Here is a 22,256-nt window from a genome sequence, read left to right as displayed (position 1 = left end):
TAATCCATCAACACCAACTTAGTTCAACCTTAAGTGTGGCATGCTGTAGAAAGCCCACTTTCAATAGTCCATCAACACCAACTTAGTTCAACCTTAAATGTGGTGTGCTATAGAAAACCCACTTTCAATAGTCCATCTGCACCAACTTAGTTCAAGTACTTGTAGCTACAAACCACTTGTGTAGACCTACAAAAACTGTACTGGTTATAATATTACAGTACCTATATAATAGTGTTTCTGTTTCAACTCATAAAACTGTAAAGGACTCTAATATAATAGTATAAATCACTTTGTGATTTCGTAATCAAATTCGATGGTAGATAATATATTTCATTGAATGATTTGAACTGTACACAGTTTCATTGTCCTGCATGAAATGGTCCTAAATATTATTCTCTACTTACGCTAATTCAATGAAGAAGGTATTCAGTATATGTCTTTAACATATCTTTCATAATAAGCAGGTTTCTTACGTTTACAGCTCTAGGGTGCAGTCCCTGTGCATGTTACAGGTGTATAATCTTATATAATATACACTTCACTAGCATAAGTACGAATAGTGATTGGAATTTGAAAGAGAATTTAGATTTGAGTGAGAAGTAAATATAATTTAATTTCAGGTTTTCAACACAACTTGCAGGTTGCATTCCACTTTATCAGTATTTCTTCAACGTTCTACCATTAAGAAGAGTGTGATCAAGAATAGTACAAGAACAATGGCATCTGTCCAGTCTAAGAAGATCATTGCTGTATGTCAGATGACTGCTAAAGATGATAAACAGTCCAATATCAACACATGTTCAGAACTCGTCAAGTCTGCTAAAGCACTGAATGCAGAGGTAGGCAGCAGTAGTACTGTTTTATTTAAAGATGCTTTCAATTGCCAAGGTTATTCGCTGTCGAAATTCAATGCAGGTGAGAAATGTGAGAAATAACTGACGAATTTTACGTGGATCCTCTGGTAGGAACAATTTTTTCACATACCATAAATCTACTCCTATGTTAAAGGCCTCCCAGATGAAGAAGTTTTGCTAAAGATTTTATTGCCTTTTGAGGGATTTTGACGTACGAACTTTTTATCCAAAGATCTGCGTGGTAACCAGAAGTCTACCAACGAGAACTGCATGGCTAGAGAAGTGGATAGATTACATGGGGAGGACATATTCTTGTGCAGTAGACCACTACTTAACACATTATCATTGTACTACCAGCAGAAGTTCATTTTAATGAAGGTGGAAAAGGCTGATCAATTTTGTTACTGAGTTACAAGTTAGCATCAATAAAGGAACTCTTACATGCAAAGATTTATTGGAGACTTAAGTACCTATCTAGTCTTACCTCCAGGAGGTACAGTAGATTCCTTCATGGCTGGCAAGTAGGCTTTTGGAACAAAAGCAGTGCTGGATATATACTCTATTCGCTCAATTGTAAGATGTAGCCTACCTTTTTTTTTATGATAAAATCACTACCTTCAAAACTGAGGTGCGTGTTATATTCAGTGACATGTTATATTCGAAAGAAGTACTGCATTTTCAGTGCTTTAGATGATAGTGAAGGCACCCTGCTTCGAGAAGATGACGGATTTCAGTTATGATTCGGATTTCAGGTTGAACATGATGGCAGAGACTTCAGATTATGAAGATGGAAGTGGGGCAGAATATGATGTATAGTCAAAAATGACTTTTTAAAACATTTTCAGACCTACAACAGGTCTTTGTGTATAGCCTATTTGGTACGGATGTGTTATATTCGCGAGCATTTTTTTTTTTTTTTATTTTGGTTTTCTCAAAATTAGGGTGCATGTTATATTCGATGGCATGTTATAATCGAGTAACTACGATATCTAGATGCATCTAAACAACATAACTATGCCAGAGTAGGAATAAATTGCAAAGAGTTTGTACATTACATAACAGGTAGTAGAATTTCAATAGAGAAATAAAAGCAATATATACACCGTATTCAATTTTGAATGGGTGCTTCCAACACTTGTTTTTACTTTCACAACGTCATAGATTTGTTTGCCGAGTCTAACCAAAGACAGACGATTTTACTTGATTTAATAATTTCATTTTTTCATTAATTTGTGGTACTTTCGAATATCTGAATTCTGTACAGGGTATTTCAATTCGTTTAGTTAAGTTTTATGAATTTTTTTTAACGTGTTATTTTGTCATATGAACATTCAATTGAATTTGAATTGAATTTAATAGAGGGGGATAGTATGGCCCAGCACTGCGACCTTGTTCAGATCTATTGCGCTGACCCTCTGGTGATGCATTCCCAAACCCACACCGGCTGACCACACTAAGGTTCTCTGATCCAGGTTTCGAACAGACAACCCCACTCGTCCCTTGGCCAACCCCTTCCATGTGTCGCCGGCCGGCATTCGGGGAATGCTACGAAATGATAATGAAATGGAGAAATGGTGATGGAATGATGTAAATGCCTAATTTGGGGAAAAAATGGGAGACCCTGGGTAAAACCCCAACTGCACCATAAGTGTCACTGTGGATTTTTTCAGTGAAAAAATCTCAGACCTGACTGGGAATCGAACCCAGGCGCCTGCATGACAGTCTGAAGGTCTGACCATTCAGCTACGCAGTGGATTGTCATATAAACTAGAAAATATTGAATTTATCTGTTAAAAATTCTGAGAAGGTTTCGTCGAGGAAGTTGGTTCAAATCGTGGTCCATTGGCCAGAAATTCATTCACGTAATGATAACATCATAATGATACTACTGTCCAACTAAAACTTCTGTGCAGAAGTAAGTTTCAAGAATAAATTTGTAATGATCTGTTGTAACATTACTTCTGCTCTTCAGGAATATTTAAAAGAATTAAATGAAGTTTGACTGTAATAGTAACATGGATGACATATTTATTTCTTGTTTTTAACACACGGCTGCATTCTCTTGTTGACAAAACAGAAGAACAGTCCCAATGTCAACAAGAGACATGGCCTACATCGTTTATTTATGTCTCTGTGATGATGACCTCAGGAATATAAATTGAGCATGAGGTATAAGGTTTTTCTAAAGTTAGAGGCAATATTAATTGCTCATTTGATCACATCTTTATTATTTTCTATACAATTCTGGCACTGCCTTATTATGCTAGAAATGAGATTTTTATGCATTTCTTGCCATAACTTCATTGTACAAGTAGTAGCCTTTCTCTAATGCTGTAAACAGCAGTTATGAGCTCAAGTTACCATGATGTGAAAAATAGAAACATGTTGATTCACAATCTCACTGTGTGATATAGTCATGTGTAAGGTGCACAAACTTAGGGTGATGAGACCACTGGACAGTGGCGGATTGTGGCTGAAAATGAGTGTGTGCTACAATATGGGAAATTCGCTTTAAAAAAGTCGTTAAAATTTGGTTGATCTACTCACTATGGAGTAATATGAAGTCCATGCTGCAGAAGCTGTCAATCAGTGTTGCCAACACACAAATTGTATCCCTGTCAGTTTAACACCTGGAAATCGGTCAGAATCCTTCAAAATTAAAAAAAAAAAATAAGACCCACTCGATATATCTATATACAAATGAAAGCAAATATTAACACAACTTCCTTGATTAAAATAATAATAATTCAGCCACATCATCTGCCTCTAGTTCTGTAGTTTGGTGTGCTGGGTTGGTCTGCGCTCCCCCAAAAATTAAACAATTAAAAATGATAGCAGCTAAAAAAGTCAAAAGATGATGTAAATTGTAATTTCTGCCAGAAAATCCTTCACCCATCAAAGCTAATCATTTCCCGCCCGCTGCATTTAAATTCCGTGAGTTTGACGGAATTTTCGTACAGTTGGCAACACTGCTGCCAGTTACTTTGAAGTTGAACCTCTCCATGTCGGCAACCAGCAATCAAAATTTTAAATTCTAATAGCTTTTCGGTAAATTCAGGCCATCTGTCAGAAGGTTGAAGGAGTAGAATAGGAGTACAGCATCTTTTAATTAAATTGTATTAAAATATAGTACATATAAATAAGCTAATAATAAATGTTATAAACAATACGTTTCAGTTTTACAGGAAAGTTTAATAATTAGCCTAATAATAAAATAGTTGTCCCTATATTCTGTGATCAGGACTTGTAAAATAGATACAAACTCACAAATAGTGCACTACTGCTCCTCAGAGATGTTGTGACGTCCGCGAAATTATTTGTAGATTGTACAACCCATCTATACAAATAGGTAAATTGTACATTCCATCTATTCAAATAGTCACTCACTCCTGATTGGTTGTAGATTTTATAAAATGCCAATGCGAACATGTCATTTCAGCTCGCTGCTTTCCCTTGCAGCTCACACTGTGTATAATGGGAAACCATAGATTACGTCATACATCAAGGGAATATAAGCTCTCTGCACATGTGCAAGGTCCGCTGCATTTCACTGCAGTTCATTGCGATAAGGAAGTCAGCACACATTACCTACTGGAACTTGCATACGATGCACAAGCTATAGGCAATAACAGTTCCTGATTTTTCGTGCATTGGAACACGTAACACGAATGAAAGAAAGAAAACATAATTAAGACTATGCTAGAGACAGAAAATTAACTGTGTGCTGCAGCACTGCAGCAGATAAAGAGTGGTTACCTCTGCCACTGGAGGAAAAGTGACAATTGTCAGATAACTATTCGACCATATTTCATAGATTGGAAATGAAAAACATCTGTAAGAGTATGACCACAAACAATGTGATACATTTTTACTCAGTGTAATAAACTAATGAGGATTTTAATTTTTTTGTAGTATGTATGATGAGCAAGTACATGTCTTTTAATTATACCCATCTTTTCTTTTAATTTTCAGATGGCGTTTTTACCAGAGTCTTGTGATTTTATTGGTGAAACTAGATCACAATTTGTGGAAAATGCTGAAGATATAAATGGGGAAACCATGCAGTCATTTCGTCAGATGGCAAAAGATAATAATATTTGGTTATCATTAGGAGGGATACTTGAAAAGGTAAATTAGTTATGTTCAAATATATAGTGTAAGTTAATTGTAGAGAGATTTGAAGATATTGTTATTACTGAAATGTTATATGTTGTTGCTATAAAATGTAGTAATATGAAAGTGTGAAAAAGGGCTTAAATTGTATTACTGTGGACATTATGAATGGTGCAGATGTCATTGGATATGACTGATTTTCTAGCAGGTAAATGATAAGTTCCATGGGGAGGAAAATTTACTAAACTGTATACATATAAGTATCAGATTTTCTATAGTTCTATAAGATTCTAATTTGTTTTTGTCTGAAATAACTGTTACACGCTGTTTTAGTAACACATGTACTTCATTATCAAGATCTGATATTTAGTGCTCAGTTGTTTAAGTTTTTTTTTATTTATTTATTACAGGTAGATGGCCAGAAAGTGAGGAATGCTCATGTTGTAATTAACAATAGTGGGGACATAGTTTCTGTATATAGAAAGATACACTTATTTGATGTGGACATACCAGAAAAGAAGCTACGTATTATGGAATCAGATTATGTTCTCCCTGGTGATAAAATTGTTGAGCCAGTTGATACACCAGTTGGAAAAGTTGGTCTTGCAATTGTATCCTTTTGTATAGATTCCTTATATATATATATATATATATATATATATATATATATATATATATATATAGAGGGGAAGAGAAGGCTTGATGGCCTTATCTCTTCCAGGTTAAATAAATAAATAAATTATATATATATATATATGATCATGAAAATTAAGATTGACGATGTTGATGACTTAAACGATCATTATGTGCATGTGTAGAATTCGAAAGTTAGTATACAGGTTCAGTGGAGCTTCGTTTATTGTCATTAATTCACTTTACAAAGCTGTAATAGTTATCCAAACATTTAACCAATGTTATACCTAGACAATTTTTTTCTGAAAATAAAACGGTATGAACACCTGTTTGAACAAAATTATATATGTATAAGAAGGACTATCACAGTGACTTATTTTATTAAAAGTCATTGAATCTATACATTTCTCATAGGACTTTAACAGAAAAATTTCATAAATACTATGTATAAAATCCAATAAACACTGAATCACGTGTTTTCGTGGTAAATACTCAATTTTCGCTGTAAAGTCTAGATTCCATTGGTTTACTTTTATTGTTCCAGGTACTTCTCATTTTGCCAAAATTTGTTCTAATTACTGTAAGCAGACACAATTTTTCTGCCTCTTAATCACTAGTAATCATATTTATGCAACTTTTAAAGAAATAATACTTCAAGATCACATCACTATTTTCACATTCAGATAACTTTTTTGGAATAATTTTGCATAAAATAAAATCACCATTCTATCTGCAGTCGACAAACTGCACTGATGGTGGCCAGGCCATATTTATGCATGAATCACATGGTTCCAAGCCCAGAGTGGTAAATTAAAAGGGATGGCAAAATTTTAAGAAAAAAAAATTGAGCTGAAATTAAATTTTCGATGTTTTCCTACTTTGCAGATGCCTATTTTAGATAGTAGTATGTGATAAATTGTTATATACCACTTTTCTTAGTTTGACTGCCAAATGTTTTAAGATTTGCGTAAGTTATTTGGCAGGGGGCACAAAATTTTGTCAGGCCCATGGGCATAGCAGTATCTAAATTTGGGGCTGATTATAGCTAAGATTGAACTATTCAATAATGAGTTGTGAACACTGCGAATCGAAGTTTTAGGCTTGGCTGTTTGACTCACAGCGTTACAAAACACTCAGAGGTGCATGACTGCATGCTCGAGAATGGTCATCATTAGACATCGGATTTTTAGGCACTAAAAATTGCAGTTTTAGGCGCCTAAAATAAGCTCAAAATTTGTAAAATTAGGCTCTATTTTAATGAAAATAGGCATTTTAGGCACATCAAGATATCATACTTATTTCTTTCACTGAAATTTTTAGTTATACACTAAAATACGCACAAAAAAGTATGTTTAAACATTAAAAAAGAATACTATATTATATTTATAAACAGAGCTGCACAAATTTAATATATTGAAACTAATGAAATAATGATTATTGATATCAAGATTACTCATTTTAAGTTATTGAAATTCAGTTCCATGCTCAGACTTTATTATAATTATCTGCACAGTACACCAGCAGAATTTTTTCTAAATTCTCCACAGTTAACCTTTGCCTTTTGTCACTGAGAATCATTTTGAAAGCAGAAAAACTTCTTTCAACCGAAACTGATGTGAGAGGCGCAAATTTTAAATTAGGTACAATAGAAACATCAATACTTACTGGAACATTTACACTTTCTCCCGATATCACTCTTGATACTTTTTCCAACAATGAAAATCCTACATTCTTATTTAATACGTTGTCCCACTTATTTTTAACTTTTTTCCCAGTTTCGCCCAAAGCAGAATGTATGCTCACTTGAGCTTCCTTTACTATTGCTATTTGGCTACAAAGAGATTGTTTTTCACGTTCTAATTGTTCAATGCTTGCAGGTATGAAAGAAAAGTTTGATGTTATGTAGGCAATATCGTTTTTCACTCGTGAGTCATTCAGACAATCTTTCACTGCTTTCACACACGCTGCATTATCAGTTTCAGGTAATTTATCAATAACTGTGACCACTTCTTTAAAATACTTAGAATAATACACCACTGACTGAATCTAGGTTCCCCATCGTGTAACAACCGGCTGAGGTGGGAGTGGGATATCTGGAAAGTTCTCTCTGAATATTGAAATCCTGGATGGGGCTTTACAAAAACATTTTTTTTGTGTTAGAAATAAACCAATTGACAAGAGGAAATTCATTCCGGATTGTTTCAGAAACCCTGTGAAGGCCATGTGCTAGACAGGTTACATGCGTGAGGTTAGGATAAAATGTTTTAAGAAGTGGAGCTGCAGCAACTATGTATGAGGCAGCATCAGTACAAAACAACAGAACTTTAGAATCGTCTATATTACCTGAGTATAAAGACTGTAGGCCTTTATTTACTAAATAAGCAATGGCTTGGCTATTCACTTTCGAAAGTTCCTTAACACATACGAGGTGTGGAATCGAAGGTCCATCAGGACCAAGTTTTCCTACTACCATATTTGCTATATACCTATTCATAGGATCTGAGGTTTCATCCACAGAGACCCATATGTAAGAATCACCTATATCCTCCCGAATGGAAGCTAAAGTTTCATTGTATATTCTGTCTAAGTAATTTTTTCTTAGGGTCGACTCAGATGGGATATTTTGTTTGCAGTATTTTTGTAAAAACTGTCTTAAAACCGGATTTTCAATTGCATTCCAGGGAATGTTAGCAGCAACAAACGCTCTGGTTAAATCAGCATAGAAATTGCTGCTGAGATTGGATGAAGTAGGCTGTGTTAGTAAAGTTTGTTGCAGTTGATTTTTCTGCTGAGCTTTAGCCTTATGAGCCGCTCCTTGCACATGCTGCTTTAGATGGCACTTCTTTTCTTGCGAAATCTAAAAATGTAAAGTAAACTGAATTAAAATAAAATCCTAATTGTTGTATTGCCGTATTTCTATCACAAAGTTAGTGGGTTCAAACAATCAAAATTTTAATGACCTGCAAATACTTTAACTATCGGAATTTAAAAGGTTAAAGTGTAGTGGTCTTAAAAAGAATTATACCTCAGGATAGCTCAGTCAATGTATAAATATTATAGGCCTACTCATTAAAATTAATAGAATTTATATATTTCAACTATTGTTACATACCTGTTTGCTACAAATCTTGCAGAATATTATTTTTCCATCAAAGTGAATTCTGAATATTCTGTTAGCCATTGCCGGATCAATGTAGATTTTGCACTTATATTTTTCGGCATTATCGCGTTAAACTTCACAGGAAAACGTCCTACCGCTCAAAACTTCTCAACACAAATAAGGTGAGGGAAAGAGCAACTGTTAACGAGCATTCAAATGAACCATTGTTATTGAGATTCAATTGGACAAAAATACAAAGTTCCACTTATTGTTGCATTTCCTGGTAGTGTTAACACTAGGAAGGCCATTCTTTTAAATATTTTGTAACGGTTTACCCTACTAATTCGCAGTTTTACGACTTTTCATAAATATTTCGAAAACACTTTCTCCAAAAATTGTGATTTTATGACACTCTGAAGGGCAGTACAGCTAATCGGTTTCAGACCGAAAACAGTCATTTTTATAGTATAGTATATCTCTGAATCGGTAGCAGCACATGTTGTGATTGTTGCCTGCTTCAAAACTAAGGTTGGTTCTTTGTCGGTATTTATGCCTCCAAACATGTTAAATTCGGTGAAATCTATTGCGAGTGTCGTGAGATTCAAAACATTTTGTTTCCTTTATCAGTGGTTTAATGGCCGGTGTGAAGCAAACTTTCCACTTTTTAAATGCCTTAAATTTCGCAGTGAATGCATGTATAAATTATAAAAAGTAAGAGTAAAATGCGAAACTTTACAGTGAGTTAGGCACTTTTAGGCGAATATTAACAAATTAGGCTCTAATAACCGTTTTAGGGCATTTTAGGGCACTATAAAACTCTTTGAATACCTTTCAATTTCCATGAAACACAAATATTAATAATTATTTTTACTCTTCTCCTAAAGAAACAAAATAGGCATTTGCCCCAGAATCCGATGTCTGGTCATGATCCAGGAGAAATATACTGGTGCACTATTGGGCAAATACGACAATTAGTAGAATTGTGACCATAATCGAATTTATGGTATTAAATAGCAAATAATGATTAGGAACAGCAATAAATAATTGAAGCTTAACTGAGAATAGGTAAGTAAATATATCTAATATAGTAATAATAGTTGTAGTATTGATGATGATGATGATGATGATGATGATGATGATGATGATGATGATGATGAGGACGACGACGACAATGATGACGATCATCATCATAACAACAATAATAGCCAACATCACTATGTATGCAACAAGAATCAACAAGTACACAGAACATAAATAAGAAATAAATATGTAGGAACTGCAACAAATATTCATCTGTCCCATCATGCCCTGTGCATGAGAAATAATTTCACGTATTCTTTCTGAGCAGTTGCACTGATTAGCACTACCTCGCATACTGTCATTGTTTTCTGTTTTCGAAAGGTGTTATTTTCGATATCTGCCACATTATTAAAAGATCTTCATCTATTTCAGAATAGTAGGCCTAAATTTGAATATGTACGTGATATATTCTCGGTGTACAGTAGCGTGCAAATTAATCCGAACACGACATATTTTTACATTTTCTGTCATTGTTGGCCTCACAGCTGCTCATACCGCTTTAATTGACATCTGTAGTACGTGTAATTCCATTGTTGAAGGTCTGTCGTTATTATTTTTTTATAATATGTGACATTTTGCCTGTCGTTTTGTACTTATAAGCATTTCAGTTGTGTTGAAGACTTAATACTGCAATCTTGTGTACATTCTGTCGTCTTCACAAATGGATACAACTCCACGAAAACAGTCTGAAATTATAACATTAGCAGAGCATTCTTCTATGACACAGAGGCAAATTGCTGCAGAATGTCACATCGGTTTGGCTACTGTTAATTCGATCATAAAACGATACAGGGAGACTGGATCCATCACACCCCAGAAAAAAGGATACTGTGGCCGGAAAAGGAAGACTTCACCTGCAGATGATCGTTTAATTGTCAGGAAAAGTAAATTACTGTAAATCTTAGACTAACTGCTGTCGACTTAACCCGCGAGTTAATGGCTACCACTGGGGCGAATATTCACGTCACAACAGTGCGGCGTAGGCTTTTGGAAGCTGGACGAAGGGCTCGTAAGCCTATTAAGAAGCAACTGCTAACCCCTGTTATGTGCAAAAAACGCTTAATGTGGGCAAAATTATATCAACACTGGACAGTGAATGAATGGAAGAATGCACTTTTTTCCGATGAATCTCATTTCGAGGTCCACGGCCACCGTGTTTCTTACGTACGGAAAGGATCCGAAAAAGTAACAGCAGCTCATCTCCAACAAGCACCCAAATACCCCTCTAAAGTAATGTTTTGGGGTTGTTTTACACATGAAGGGCCTGGAGCATTAATACCTATCAAGGGAATGATGAATTCTGACAAATATATTCACTTATTGGAAACCAGAATCGTACCCCAGCTGCAAAAATCATTTCCGGATGGCAGAGGTGTGTTCCAACAAGACCTGGCACCATGCCATACGTCTCGAAAAACTACAGAATTCTTCAACAAGAAGAATATTCAGGTACTCCCCTGGCCAGGCAACTCACCCGACATCAACTCCATTGAGAACTTGTGGTCAATTTGCAAAAGAAGAATGCAAAAAATGGATTGTTCTACAAAGGAGATGATTTCTGCCCTCATTGGTGTATGGTTTCGCGATGAAGAAATGAAGAATATTTGTGGGAAATTAGTGGAATCCATGCCAAATCGTCTCAGAGCTGTTATTAGGAACAAGGGAGGCCACATACATTACTGAGGTATGTCTTAGATCCTTTTTTTATCCTGTTTGAGTGTTTTTGCATAAGTAATTACATTGTTCGCATTAATTTGCACGCTACTATATATAACTCATTTCCAGATATGATAATGCATTGAGAAAACATTTCCTTAACATTGGTGTAGTGTTACGATATGAGATTCCCTGAGCTCAGTCTCACTCTGACAAGGATGGGTGCTGACATTCTGACATATCCATCAGCATTCACATTTGCCACAGGGGCAGTGCACTGGGAGACTCTGCTCCGGGCCCGTGCCATCGAGAACCAATGCTATGTGGTGGCAGCAGCACAGACAGGATCCCACAATCAAAAGAGGTCGTCATGGGGACATGCAATGGTTGGTAAACAATGCTGTCTTGTTCTGCACTCACAGGCTTGTAACTGTAACTGTGGACGCATTGTTAAGCTAAACTTTAAAGTTTTCCACACAGAGGGCTAATTAAAACTGCATTCATATCCTTGAATGGGCTCACATATTTACAAAGAAATCATAATATGAATTTTTAGACTTTCACAGTGGCTGTGATTAGAATTAGGCTTTTGGGTAATCCATCATGTCCTGGAACTACATATACAGGTTCCATAATCAGGGTAAGAGCAGAGGTGTTGCCTACTGAGCATCCTCCGAGTTAGCCTGGTGTAACAACCCCAACTGACTAGGTGACCTTCTGGTCTTACCTGTATGTAGTTCCGAAACGTTGGAAATGTCAAGTTTCAGGACACACCCAAAAGCCTAATCCAAATGATAATCATTTGAGTCGATAATACATTCATATCTATTGAGAGTACTCATACACGCTTGCACTTGAATTTATACTGCATTCTTATTCATTGAGTGAACTGGCTTAAAAAGAAAACATAAAACTTCGAGTTTATATTGTACAAGGGCTGTTTTTTTTTTCAACCTCCAATCGTGCCGATATACAGCCAATCGAGTGGTAGGAGGCAGTATACTCGGAGTGCAACTGCGCATCTCCTCCCCCACTATAACCTCTGCCACTTCCAATGTCATTACACCATTTTGAGCTGAGTTGCAGGCACGTAAACATGGCTGCTATGATTGATTTTCCTGCAAAGTGCAAGTTGCATAGTGTAATTCAGTTTCTTCAAGCAGAAGGGAATAGTGCAGCGCAAATTCATCAAAGAATGAGCCGAGTATACAGTGAAAACTTTATGAATGATGTTGTTGTGCGTGAATGATGTAGGAAATTTAAAGGCTGAACCGATGTTCGTGATGAAGGGGGACAAGGACGCAAGTCTGTTGCAACAGAAGACATTGTTCAATGCGTTGAGCAAGTGGTTCGAGAAAAATGGAGGTTTAACATAAGTGAGTTATGTGTGGAATTTCTTGAAGTTTCAAGATCATCTGTTTACACGATCGTAACAGAACATTACACTACAAAAAACTGTGTGCTCGATGGGTTCCAAAGATGTTGTCTGATGACCACAAAAATTGCTGAATGGCATCAGTGCTGACATTCCTCACATGTTATGGGCTGAAGGTGAAGATTTTTTAAAATCAATTGTGAGTGGAGATGAGACTTGGAATCAATATGTCACCCCCAAAAAACAGGAAGGTTTACCGTGTTTTGAGATCAAAAAGGTGTGTTGCTTGTTGAGTTTATGAAACCAGGGACTACGATCAATGTAGCTGTTTATTTTAAGACTTTATGACGATTGCGGAGAGCCATTCAAAACAAAAGAAGAGGCATGCTGACTTCTGGAGTTCTTCTAATTCATGACAACGCCTGGCCTCATAGTGCTGCTGTAATCCAACAGCTTCTTCAGTAATTTCAATGTGAAGTATTTGAACACCTAGCGTATAGTCCCAACTTAGTGCTGAGCGACTTCCACCTCTTCCCTGAACTGAAAAAGTGGCTAGGAGAGCAGAGTTCCAGACTAATGAGGAGATTCAAAACAACGTTAAGGCGCATCTCAACTCACTAGTGACAACATTCTATGAAGAGGAGAGAGGATTGGAAAGCTCGTCCACAGATACGACAAATGCCTCAATCTTAATGGTGATTATATCGAAAAGTAACCATGTTTGTACATAACTTTTGGTAATAAATTAATTTTGTTATTTACACTTGTCTTTTTTTATGGACCATCGGAGATTGGAAAAAAAAAAAAAAAACAGCTCTTGTATTTATTTTCGTTGAGTTGACTCACTCACACTGGGTTTCAAAGATATCATAGACACTTGAATTTATATTTCATTCTTATCTATTAATGAACTCATGCACACTAGCTTAAAAAAAAAAAAAACATTAAACTTGGAATCTATACTGAATTTATTTCCATTGAGTGAACTCATACACACTACCTTTTAAAGAAACAATAAATATTTGAATTTATATTGCATTCTCATTTGTTTAATGGACTTGTACACATATGCTTCCCAAGAAACATAAACATTTGATTTGAACGTAAGATGAAATGCGTGAAATCTTTCATGATCACTCAGACAAGTAGCATCCAAAATAATTACTACAGTTATATTAGCATTGTCAAAATAAATTCATTCTTAATTGTAGGTTGTGGATCCATGGGGTACTGTAGTAGCACAGTGTTCAGAAGGAACCAATATTGCAATAGCTCAAATAGACTTGTCATACATAAAACAAGTGCGGTCAACAATGCCAGTATGGCAACATCGACGTAATGACTTGTATGCAGAAATGACGCCCTTGAAGACTGTAGAGAAATCAAGTGAGATCGAAGACAAAACAGTATATAAGTTTGGTCAAACATCAGTGCCCGGAAGTGCTGTGTTTTACAAGACAAACAGGACTCTGGCCTTCACTAACAAGAGGTGTGTGGTGCCTGGACGTATCCTTTTGTGAGTTGCATTGTTTATAGTTAAAAGTGTGAAAGCAAATTGGTGGCATTTCTTTCCTAGCAGATTCTCATATTTTCAGTGGATGAAATGATGGTGGTGTTTCCTTAATGTATTTCTATGTAACTTTTTTTTTTTTGTTCTGTTATTGTCATATTATGAATTCTCTGATTTTTAGGTTGGAACAAAATCTATTCCTACATTGGCAGTCTCGAAATAATCAGTTTTGTCTATTATGATGTTTCATTTTACAGAGCAAAATAAAAGGCCTAAAATACACTTATGGGAGCTATCTAGAAAGAAGCTTCTATTAGTGTAACTAAAAGAAATCAATACTGTTACAGAGTTTTTTTTTAAATTATATAACAAGTTAAAACTACGACTTTTCGCTATTTTTCAGCATAGTCTCCATCATCACCTTTACTTTTTAACTTTGCTCTAGAATATGCCATTAGGAAAGTCCAGGATAACAGAGAGGGTTTGGAATTGAATGGGTTACATCAGCTGCTTGTCTATGCGGATGACGTGAATATGTTAGGAGAAAATCCACAAACGATTAGGGAAAATACGGGAATTTTACTTGAAGCAAGTAAAGAAATAGGTTTGGAAGTAAATCCCAAAAAGACAAAGTATATGATTTATTTATGTAACCATTTACCATTCATTCCTCTATTATCTATTTCTATAAGTGTCGATTGCAACAATCAGATGTTTCTTTTTCAATTCTCCAAGCGCATTTTAACTGAAGTGGACCTCTGAAAGTTTTTCGTTGTGCTGTAAAATTAAAAGAAGTCTGAAATTATTAGTGTCAATGTTTGCTTTAATTCACAGTCAGTGTTTCATTATCATTAATAAAATATTGAATGTTTCGTATGATTGTTGTAGTACACAAAGAGTTTTTATTTTTAGGCCATACAATAATATGATTCTGATTAATTTTAATGTTACTGTAATAAAAACAAGATGTTTTTCAATTTCCGTATAAACGTGTCAGATATAAGTTTATATAATGTACTAACACAGTACTTTAAACATAATGGCTGCAAACTTTCATTCATTTCTCAACTGATTTGTGATTCCTAAATGCAGTAGTATTTTTGTTTTAAATTATAAAACTATAAAATCCTATTTTCAGTTTTCAGATCTAAAAAATCTTGGACTTACATATCAATTTACCAGCTCTAAAAAGCTTTTGTCTTTTAGAATGTTGTTAAATAATGAATATTATTTCACTTTTTATAAATTAAACTTTATACATCTCCAGTATATTCTTATTCTCGATGATCTAGTGGTCTATATTAACGGAGAAACATTGTGCCCATTGTGCAACTCAAATCAAGAAATGGATTCAGAACATCTCAAAATCTGTGCATCAGTGGCTAACCATGACAATATCTTTGAAAAATATTGGAGTGCAAGAGGTCAAATGACTTTGTCAAATGCCTGGCATTAGAAAACAACAACATATTGGCTTCTATTAGTAGGGCTGAGGACGATGTACTTTTAGACAGAAAAAAATTAAAATTACGACTTCCATTTAATGGCTAAATAAAGCCATTGGCCCCAAATAAGAGAGTTACTGCATGTGGAAGTCCTTAGTTCATAAATAAAGATGATTATAGACAGAATTTTACATCCAGACTTATCACTGCTCTATTTTCACTTCTTCACAACTATTCTGCAGTTTTAAATAAGCTTGTAGGCATAAAAAAATAACGAGTAATAATTTTATTATTTAAAATAACATCTTCATTCTCAATATTTACATTGCATTGGCATCACACAGATACATAATTTTATACTTCAGTATGTTTCATACCACTTATATTTGCAGATGAATCTTGTTTTCACAAATGAGGACTTCTTTAATTTTTTTCTATTGAGAAGAGACTCAGCAGACTTTACTGGAATAATTAAATAAGTAGGCATACCTGTGTAGATAAGTAAATTTTTGCTTATACAAATAAACGAAAATTATTACTGAACATACTCATATCTATCCATGACATTGTTTTTCTGTTAATAATAATCACATTAATGTGGATGGAAGTAGGCTTTGATATCTCAGGAAACACGTCTTGTCTCCTGAAGAATTTCAGAAAATAAAACGGAGCAGCATCACAGAGTTAGTCACACACTGCAGTCTTCTGAGTTGATTTCCATTTTATGGCGTGCACAATGGAGCATTTATGTCTAAAAGTTGGTTCACAATAAACCAGGAACGGAAACGACAACAAGAACGAGAACTGAAATACTGTTAAAGTAAATGTATTTAAATGTGAGCATTCACAATAAACTATTGTGAAAGCTCACATTTAAATACATTTATTTTAACATTATTTCCGTTCTCGTTCTGGTTGTTGTTTCCGTTCTCGATTTATTGTGAACCAGCCTTTAGTGCTTTACTTCTTCTGCCCCGAATTCTTCTCCCCTTCACCATTCCTTCCAGTGCATCCTTCAGTATGACCAAGTACATACAGTTTTTTTTTTTCATGAATGGAATGTCGAAGACTTCGCGAAAGGGACCAAAAATATTTTTCAAAAGTTGCTTTTCGTACTATATGAACAAATGGTTATGTTATTATTTATCAAAATGTCAGTCAACATTATCAAGAAAATCTTTGTTCAAAACACCTACAGTGGAGCACATGTGGAGGAGGTATACATTATGAAAAGGAAACAGATGTAGAAAACAGAAGTGCTAGAAAAAAAAAAAAAACCCACCCAAACGGGATGATGTTCAAAAGTTCATTAAATACTTCAGAGTTTAAAGGTCAGCACAGGATGTTGTATCGTGTTGTGCTGAGCGTGAAAAGTAACTCTTAATGAAACGGAAATAGTTTTGTTCCGAAATTGAATAATTATATTATTCTAATAAGCAGGGCTGGGTATTTCAAATACAAATACAAAATATTTCAAATAATTGTATTTGAAATACAAATACAAAATACTTTTAAAAAATTAACCAAAATACATTTGTATTTCAAATACTCAAACTACATTTGTATTTCAAATACTCGATACAATATATAGGCCTAAAGAAATAAGAATATTACTGAAAATATAAAATATTATATTAACATTAAAAGTATTTTTACCTCGAAGTTTTATATAAACACTGTAATTGAACTTTTTCCTTTTCCCAGTCAGCAATGAAATTATGCTACATATGAATAATTACTGCTCCCTTTCAAAACAACCAGTTCCTCAAATGTTCATAAGATAAGGATCCCCTTGCTTGTGAATGAATAAATCCTGCAAAACAGAACAGTCTTTCTACAGACGCAGAGGAACACAAACTTGTATTATATTTATAAAAGCTTGTTTCACTGTTGGGTAATTCTCTAGAGTGCACAGGGTTGTCTCTTTGCCATTGAATAATTGTATGATCTCATACTCCACAGCAGACAGGTTCTTTTCTTTTTGCTTTTCAAAGTCTGTTTTATTTGAGCTGAAAACATAAAAATTGTTTTCATCGTCTTCATCGTCTGAACTGACCAAAGGTGTAGCAGACAACTGCTCAGCTGATTTCACACACATATTCTGTGTTTTCTTCTTATTACTTAGTGAGGAAATTTCAGATAGCCATCTCATCTTCAATGATGGGTGGAGCAAGCTGCCAAAATAGCTCAATTTTTTTCTGGGAGCAGATCAAACTTCACTTTATATCTTGATGAAAGTGAACTTATTAGGATTGGAGTTACTTGGAATAGACGGCATAGATTACTAGGTAACAGAATATGTAATCTGTCTTTAAGGGAAATTAATGTTGACAAAAGTTGGCCGTAATAGCACGTCTTCTCATTTTGCATTAAATTAAGGGCTAAGGCAATGGGATTCAGAACTGCACAATATTCTTCAAGGTACTGAAACGCAACATCTTTGAAGGTTGGTAATCCCAGTTTTTCACATATACTGTTTATATCGTGTTTGAATTGCAATATTTGAGAGATTGAGTCATAAAGAGAATTCCATCGAGTTGGGCAAGGAAACTTTAATGAATATTTCAAGACATCTGATATAATTTCTGAGTATTTGAGTCTCCTAGACGCATTCCATAATGCTAAACATTTAGCAAGTGTTGGGTGATGGATCCTTGATGCTGTTGGAGATTTCTTCATGGCATTCAGGAAATCAGTTGTGGCAAGTAAACTAAGTGTATGGCTAGCATAACTGAAATGGGTAGGCAAATAAGACAAAAATTCATTCTTCAAATCCAAATCCAAAACTAGAAGAACAAGAAAAAAAAATTTTTTTTTGAGTATTTGAAATACAAAATACATCAATTTTATGTATTTAAATACAAAATACTTTCGAAAATCCTTACAAATTACAAATTACAAAATACAAAATACAAATGTATTTCAAATACGTATTTGAAACACATGTATTTCAAATACTGCCCAGCCCTGCTAATAAGGACATAAGCAGTACTTTTTCTTTGTGCAACATTCTCATTTTCTGGTTTCATTTAGTGTGAGATAGACCTATATTAACACAAGAGACCTCTAATTGATGATGCCATTTCATACACATGCCATTTATTTGACATTATGTTTGTAAACGACCATGTAAACTTTGTAATAATAGAAAACAAATGAACAACCTCTTGTTGTTTTCCAATGGCCGCTTTTGGGGTCATTGGTCATTTAACCCATTTTGCTTCTTGCCTCCCAATAATGAGCACTCAGATTTCTGCACTGCTGCACTTCTTTCTTCAATTTAGTGCACTGAAGCAGATGTTCTTTGTTCATTGACGGTCCTGGTATGTTGCATAGTGAACATTCTTCTGTGAATAACTTTTTCCTGTAAAATTAGGAAAAATGGACTTTTATTTTGTTTATAGACAGAAATCGACAATGAACCATTTCATGACTTTCTTCTTGCATAGTTTATAAGATAAATATTTTTATTGGGTTTATTAAAATTTAATTGTTTTATATATATATATATATATATATATATATATATATATATATATATATAATTTTTTTTTTTTTTGTAATTTATTTTTAATCGTAAAACACTTACTTGGTATTCTGTTAAGATTAGAATTTATAATTCTTGTTTTGTTTTTAATTTGTGTGATTATTAATGTGTAATACAGTCAACTCCGGTTATAGTGAACCTCTGCTGACCATCATATTTCGTTCACTATATCCGAGGTTCACTAAATCCGAAGTGTTCCTCCCCTACCATAAATGACAGGGATGAATGAAATTGTGAACAAGAAAATAAAATAATATACAGTAATTAAAATATTTCATTTTTGTGGAATGGATTTATAGTGTATATTGTATACTGTTACTCACAGTTGATTTACTTAAACTATGCTGTCGACCTAACGTCTGCTTGTGAAAGACCATGTTCATTGTCACTTATAATATTTCCCTTAGCTTCCAAAGAAAACACTTTATGCTTCGACATTTTTATATAGTACATTCACTGTTCGAACACTAGAAACAGATGATCAGGTAGAAATGACGAACGCTGTTATGGTGTGACTGCGTACTCATTCTTGGAATTTCCTGGGTCACTTAATGGAAACTGGGAGGAGGTTGATGGAGTTTGAAAGCCATCAGAATCTTATCTTCATTTATGCTCTGGACATAATGTCCGTCCCCTTTTAATAAAAGAAAGCAATTTCATTTTCCATTGTTTCGCTGCTATCCGTCATAATGGAAATGTATCTGAAAACAAAAGGCAGTTCTTTGACAGTGGAGGATTAGAAATAACGGTAGAGTAGTGTGTCTGAGAACAGAATGGCAACCCTTCGACGGTGGAGTGAGGCAAGGTCACCACTCATTGTCTGGATTTACATTACAGCTCATTGTCTAGGAATCACTAGTCCTACTTTTGTCCTTGGACCAAAGGAGTAAGAAACTTAGAATGTTGTTTTCAACACATTCTTTCAATTTTATACAAGAAGGTCTGACTTCAAATAAGAATTTGTCAGGATACAATTCTAGTAACTTCACAACTCTTGTAACTTCAATTTTTAAGGTTCATTATAACCGAATCAAGGGTTCATTGTAAAAGGAAATATTAATGTATGTGGGTCAGGACCAATGATTGCTAGGTTCACTATAGCCAAATGTTCACTATATCCAGAGTTGATTGTACTTCAAAGTTAATATTTTTGTAATCCTTTTTATTACTTTTTAAAATTCTTTTATGTGTACGTTCATCTAGAAATAAACTAGTTAAACTTGAAATCTATACTCACAGCAATGCTAATAGTTTGTATATCAGGACAGGTACATTTCCTTATCTTGCAACCAGATGTTTTGGTCATGCCCATACGTTGCGTACAAACTCTGCAAGAACTGGAAACAGACGAAATGGAAGACCTACTCTTAGTTTTGAATAGAGTAAAGACTGTGGTAGAAACAGTGAATGGAGTGTCTAGCACAACTACGGGAATACAGACTGGTGCAGATGCTGGACAAACAGTCAAAGTAAGCAGCTTTCTGTCACAGTTAAGATATATTCATATACATTGCATGAAAGTTAAATAATTATGTATTAATTGGCTTATTAGGAACATAGTAATTAAAGAAGGATTGCCAAAACCATCAACAATATAAAGTTATAATCAATAACGAAATGTTTGAACACGTCTTCAGCTTTAACTATTTTGAGCATAGTATATCTTACTGTCTAAAAATGATATTGAATTAAAATATACATATCAAAATGTATGCAACATTACAAAGAAGTTAAAAGAAAGAGACTCAGAACTCCACACCAGTAAAATTCTGCAGTGATTGGTGATTGTGGTCGCAGTGTTGGCCTGTAACTATGAGTACTGGTGAATGAGAACAAACGAAAAATGTAGTTTTCTGAAATCAGATTTCTGTGTTTCATACTGGGATATTTTCTTTAGTGTCATAAAAGTAGTATTGATATAAGAAACGAATTTATTAGTTTTAATATCAGTGTAAAATTGGAAATCACAGTGGAGTTGGTATGAGCATTTAATATAAATGGACACAGAAACTACCAAAATCTATCTTGAAATTGAAACTGAAGGGACAACTGAATAAAAGGACAGAAGAAATTTCAAGTTGGAATGCATAGTAGTCTCTCCTTAGAAGTTGATGATGTTTTTTTTTTTTTGGGTTATTTTACGACGCTGTATCAACATCTAGATTATTTAGCGTCTGAATGAAATGAAGGTGATAATGCCGGTGAAATGAGTCCGGGGTCCAGCACCGAAAGTTACCCAGCATTTGCTCTTATTGGGTTGAGGGAAAACCCCGGAAAAAACCTCAACCAGGTAACTTGCCCCGACCGGGATTCGAACCCGGGCCACTGGTTTCACGGTCAGACGCGCTGACTGTTACTCCACAGGTGTGGACTTGATGATGTTGCTCTTATCATCACTGTCGCCATTATCATCATCGTCATCATCATCATCATCAAAAAGAGCAGCACCACTATCACCAGTACTGACTAGCTTGTATGAATTCAAAATGTCGAATAATAGTTGTTTTCCTACTTAAAACGTCATTTTCGTTCTCAATGTTTGCCTTTGTAGCAGAGGAGCGTAGTATATCATTTTATACTTCAGTATGTTTTGTACTATAGATACGGTTTTGGAAAAACATTTTAGTTGGATTGTAGTGTAACAAGAAATTAATTAAATCTTTAAAGTAAAGGTCATTATTGCATTCTATGGTTAGTTATCCTGCGACGTTACCCATTTCTGGTTTTGATGCGAAGAATTCTATGATACCCGTTTCAACGACTTCCAAGTTTTGGAAATAGCTTCCACACAGGAAGTGGGTCATTGATCGAAACAGATGGTAATCTGAAGATACAAGATCAGGACTATATGCCAGGTGTGGTAGCAATTTGTTTCCTCCCAATTCCTGCATTTTCCATGGTTCGAGTTGTATGAGGTTTTGCATTGCACTGATTAAGTAATAT

At 34.7% G+C, this 22,256-nt stretch overlaps 1 protein-coding gene and 1 long non-coding RNA gene across 9 annotated transcripts in view; one reads left to right on the top strand and one right to left on the bottom strand.

The window, feature by feature from the left end:
- Positions 1-22,256, top strand: part of LOC138713379 (deaminated glutathione amidase-like) — a 46,356-nt gene that overhangs the window by 5,798 nt on the left and 18,302 nt on the right. For 5 of the 7 annotated variants that reach the window (XM_069845447.1, XM_069845448.1, XM_069845450.1 and 2 more), the window contains exons 2-7: positions 621-839; positions 4,827-4,982; positions 5,378-5,578; positions 11,610-11,822; positions 14,023-14,317; positions 20,607-20,782. In XM_069845447.1, coding sequence (XP_069701548.1) covers positions 621-839; positions 4,827-4,982; positions 5,378-5,578; positions 11,610-11,822; positions 14,023-14,317; positions 20,607-20,782 — 1,260 coding nt within the window. The remainder of the gene's footprint in view (positions 1-620; positions 840-4,826; positions 4,983-5,377; positions 5,579-11,609; positions 11,823-14,022; positions 14,318-20,606; positions 20,783-22,256) is intronic. The other 2 variants (XM_069845453.1, XM_069845452.1) reach the window with 1 other exon arrangement.
- LOC138713388 (uncharacterized) lies at positions 14,754-20,650 on the bottom strand. Of its 2 annotated transcripts, XR_011335854.1 has the most exons (3): positions 20,551-20,650; positions 18,931-19,130; positions 14,754-15,098 (listed from the first exon to the last, which is right to left on the bottom strand). It is a non-coding gene; the product is annotated as an uncharacterized lncRNA (long non-coding RNA). The 2 variants fall into 2 exon arrangements; XR_011335853.1 differs by lacking the exon at positions 14,754-15,098 and having other exon boundaries at positions 17,032-19,130.

The sequence above is a fragment of the Periplaneta americana genome, chromosome 14, assembly GCF_040183065.1.
Source record: "Periplaneta americana isolate PAMFEO1 chromosome 14, P.americana_PAMFEO1_priV1, whole genome shotgun sequence".
Classification (NCBI taxonomy): domain Eukaryota; kingdom Metazoa; phylum Arthropoda; class Insecta; order Blattodea; family Blattidae; genus Periplaneta; species Periplaneta americana.
This window is presented reverse-complemented; position numbering and strand designations above follow the sequence as displayed.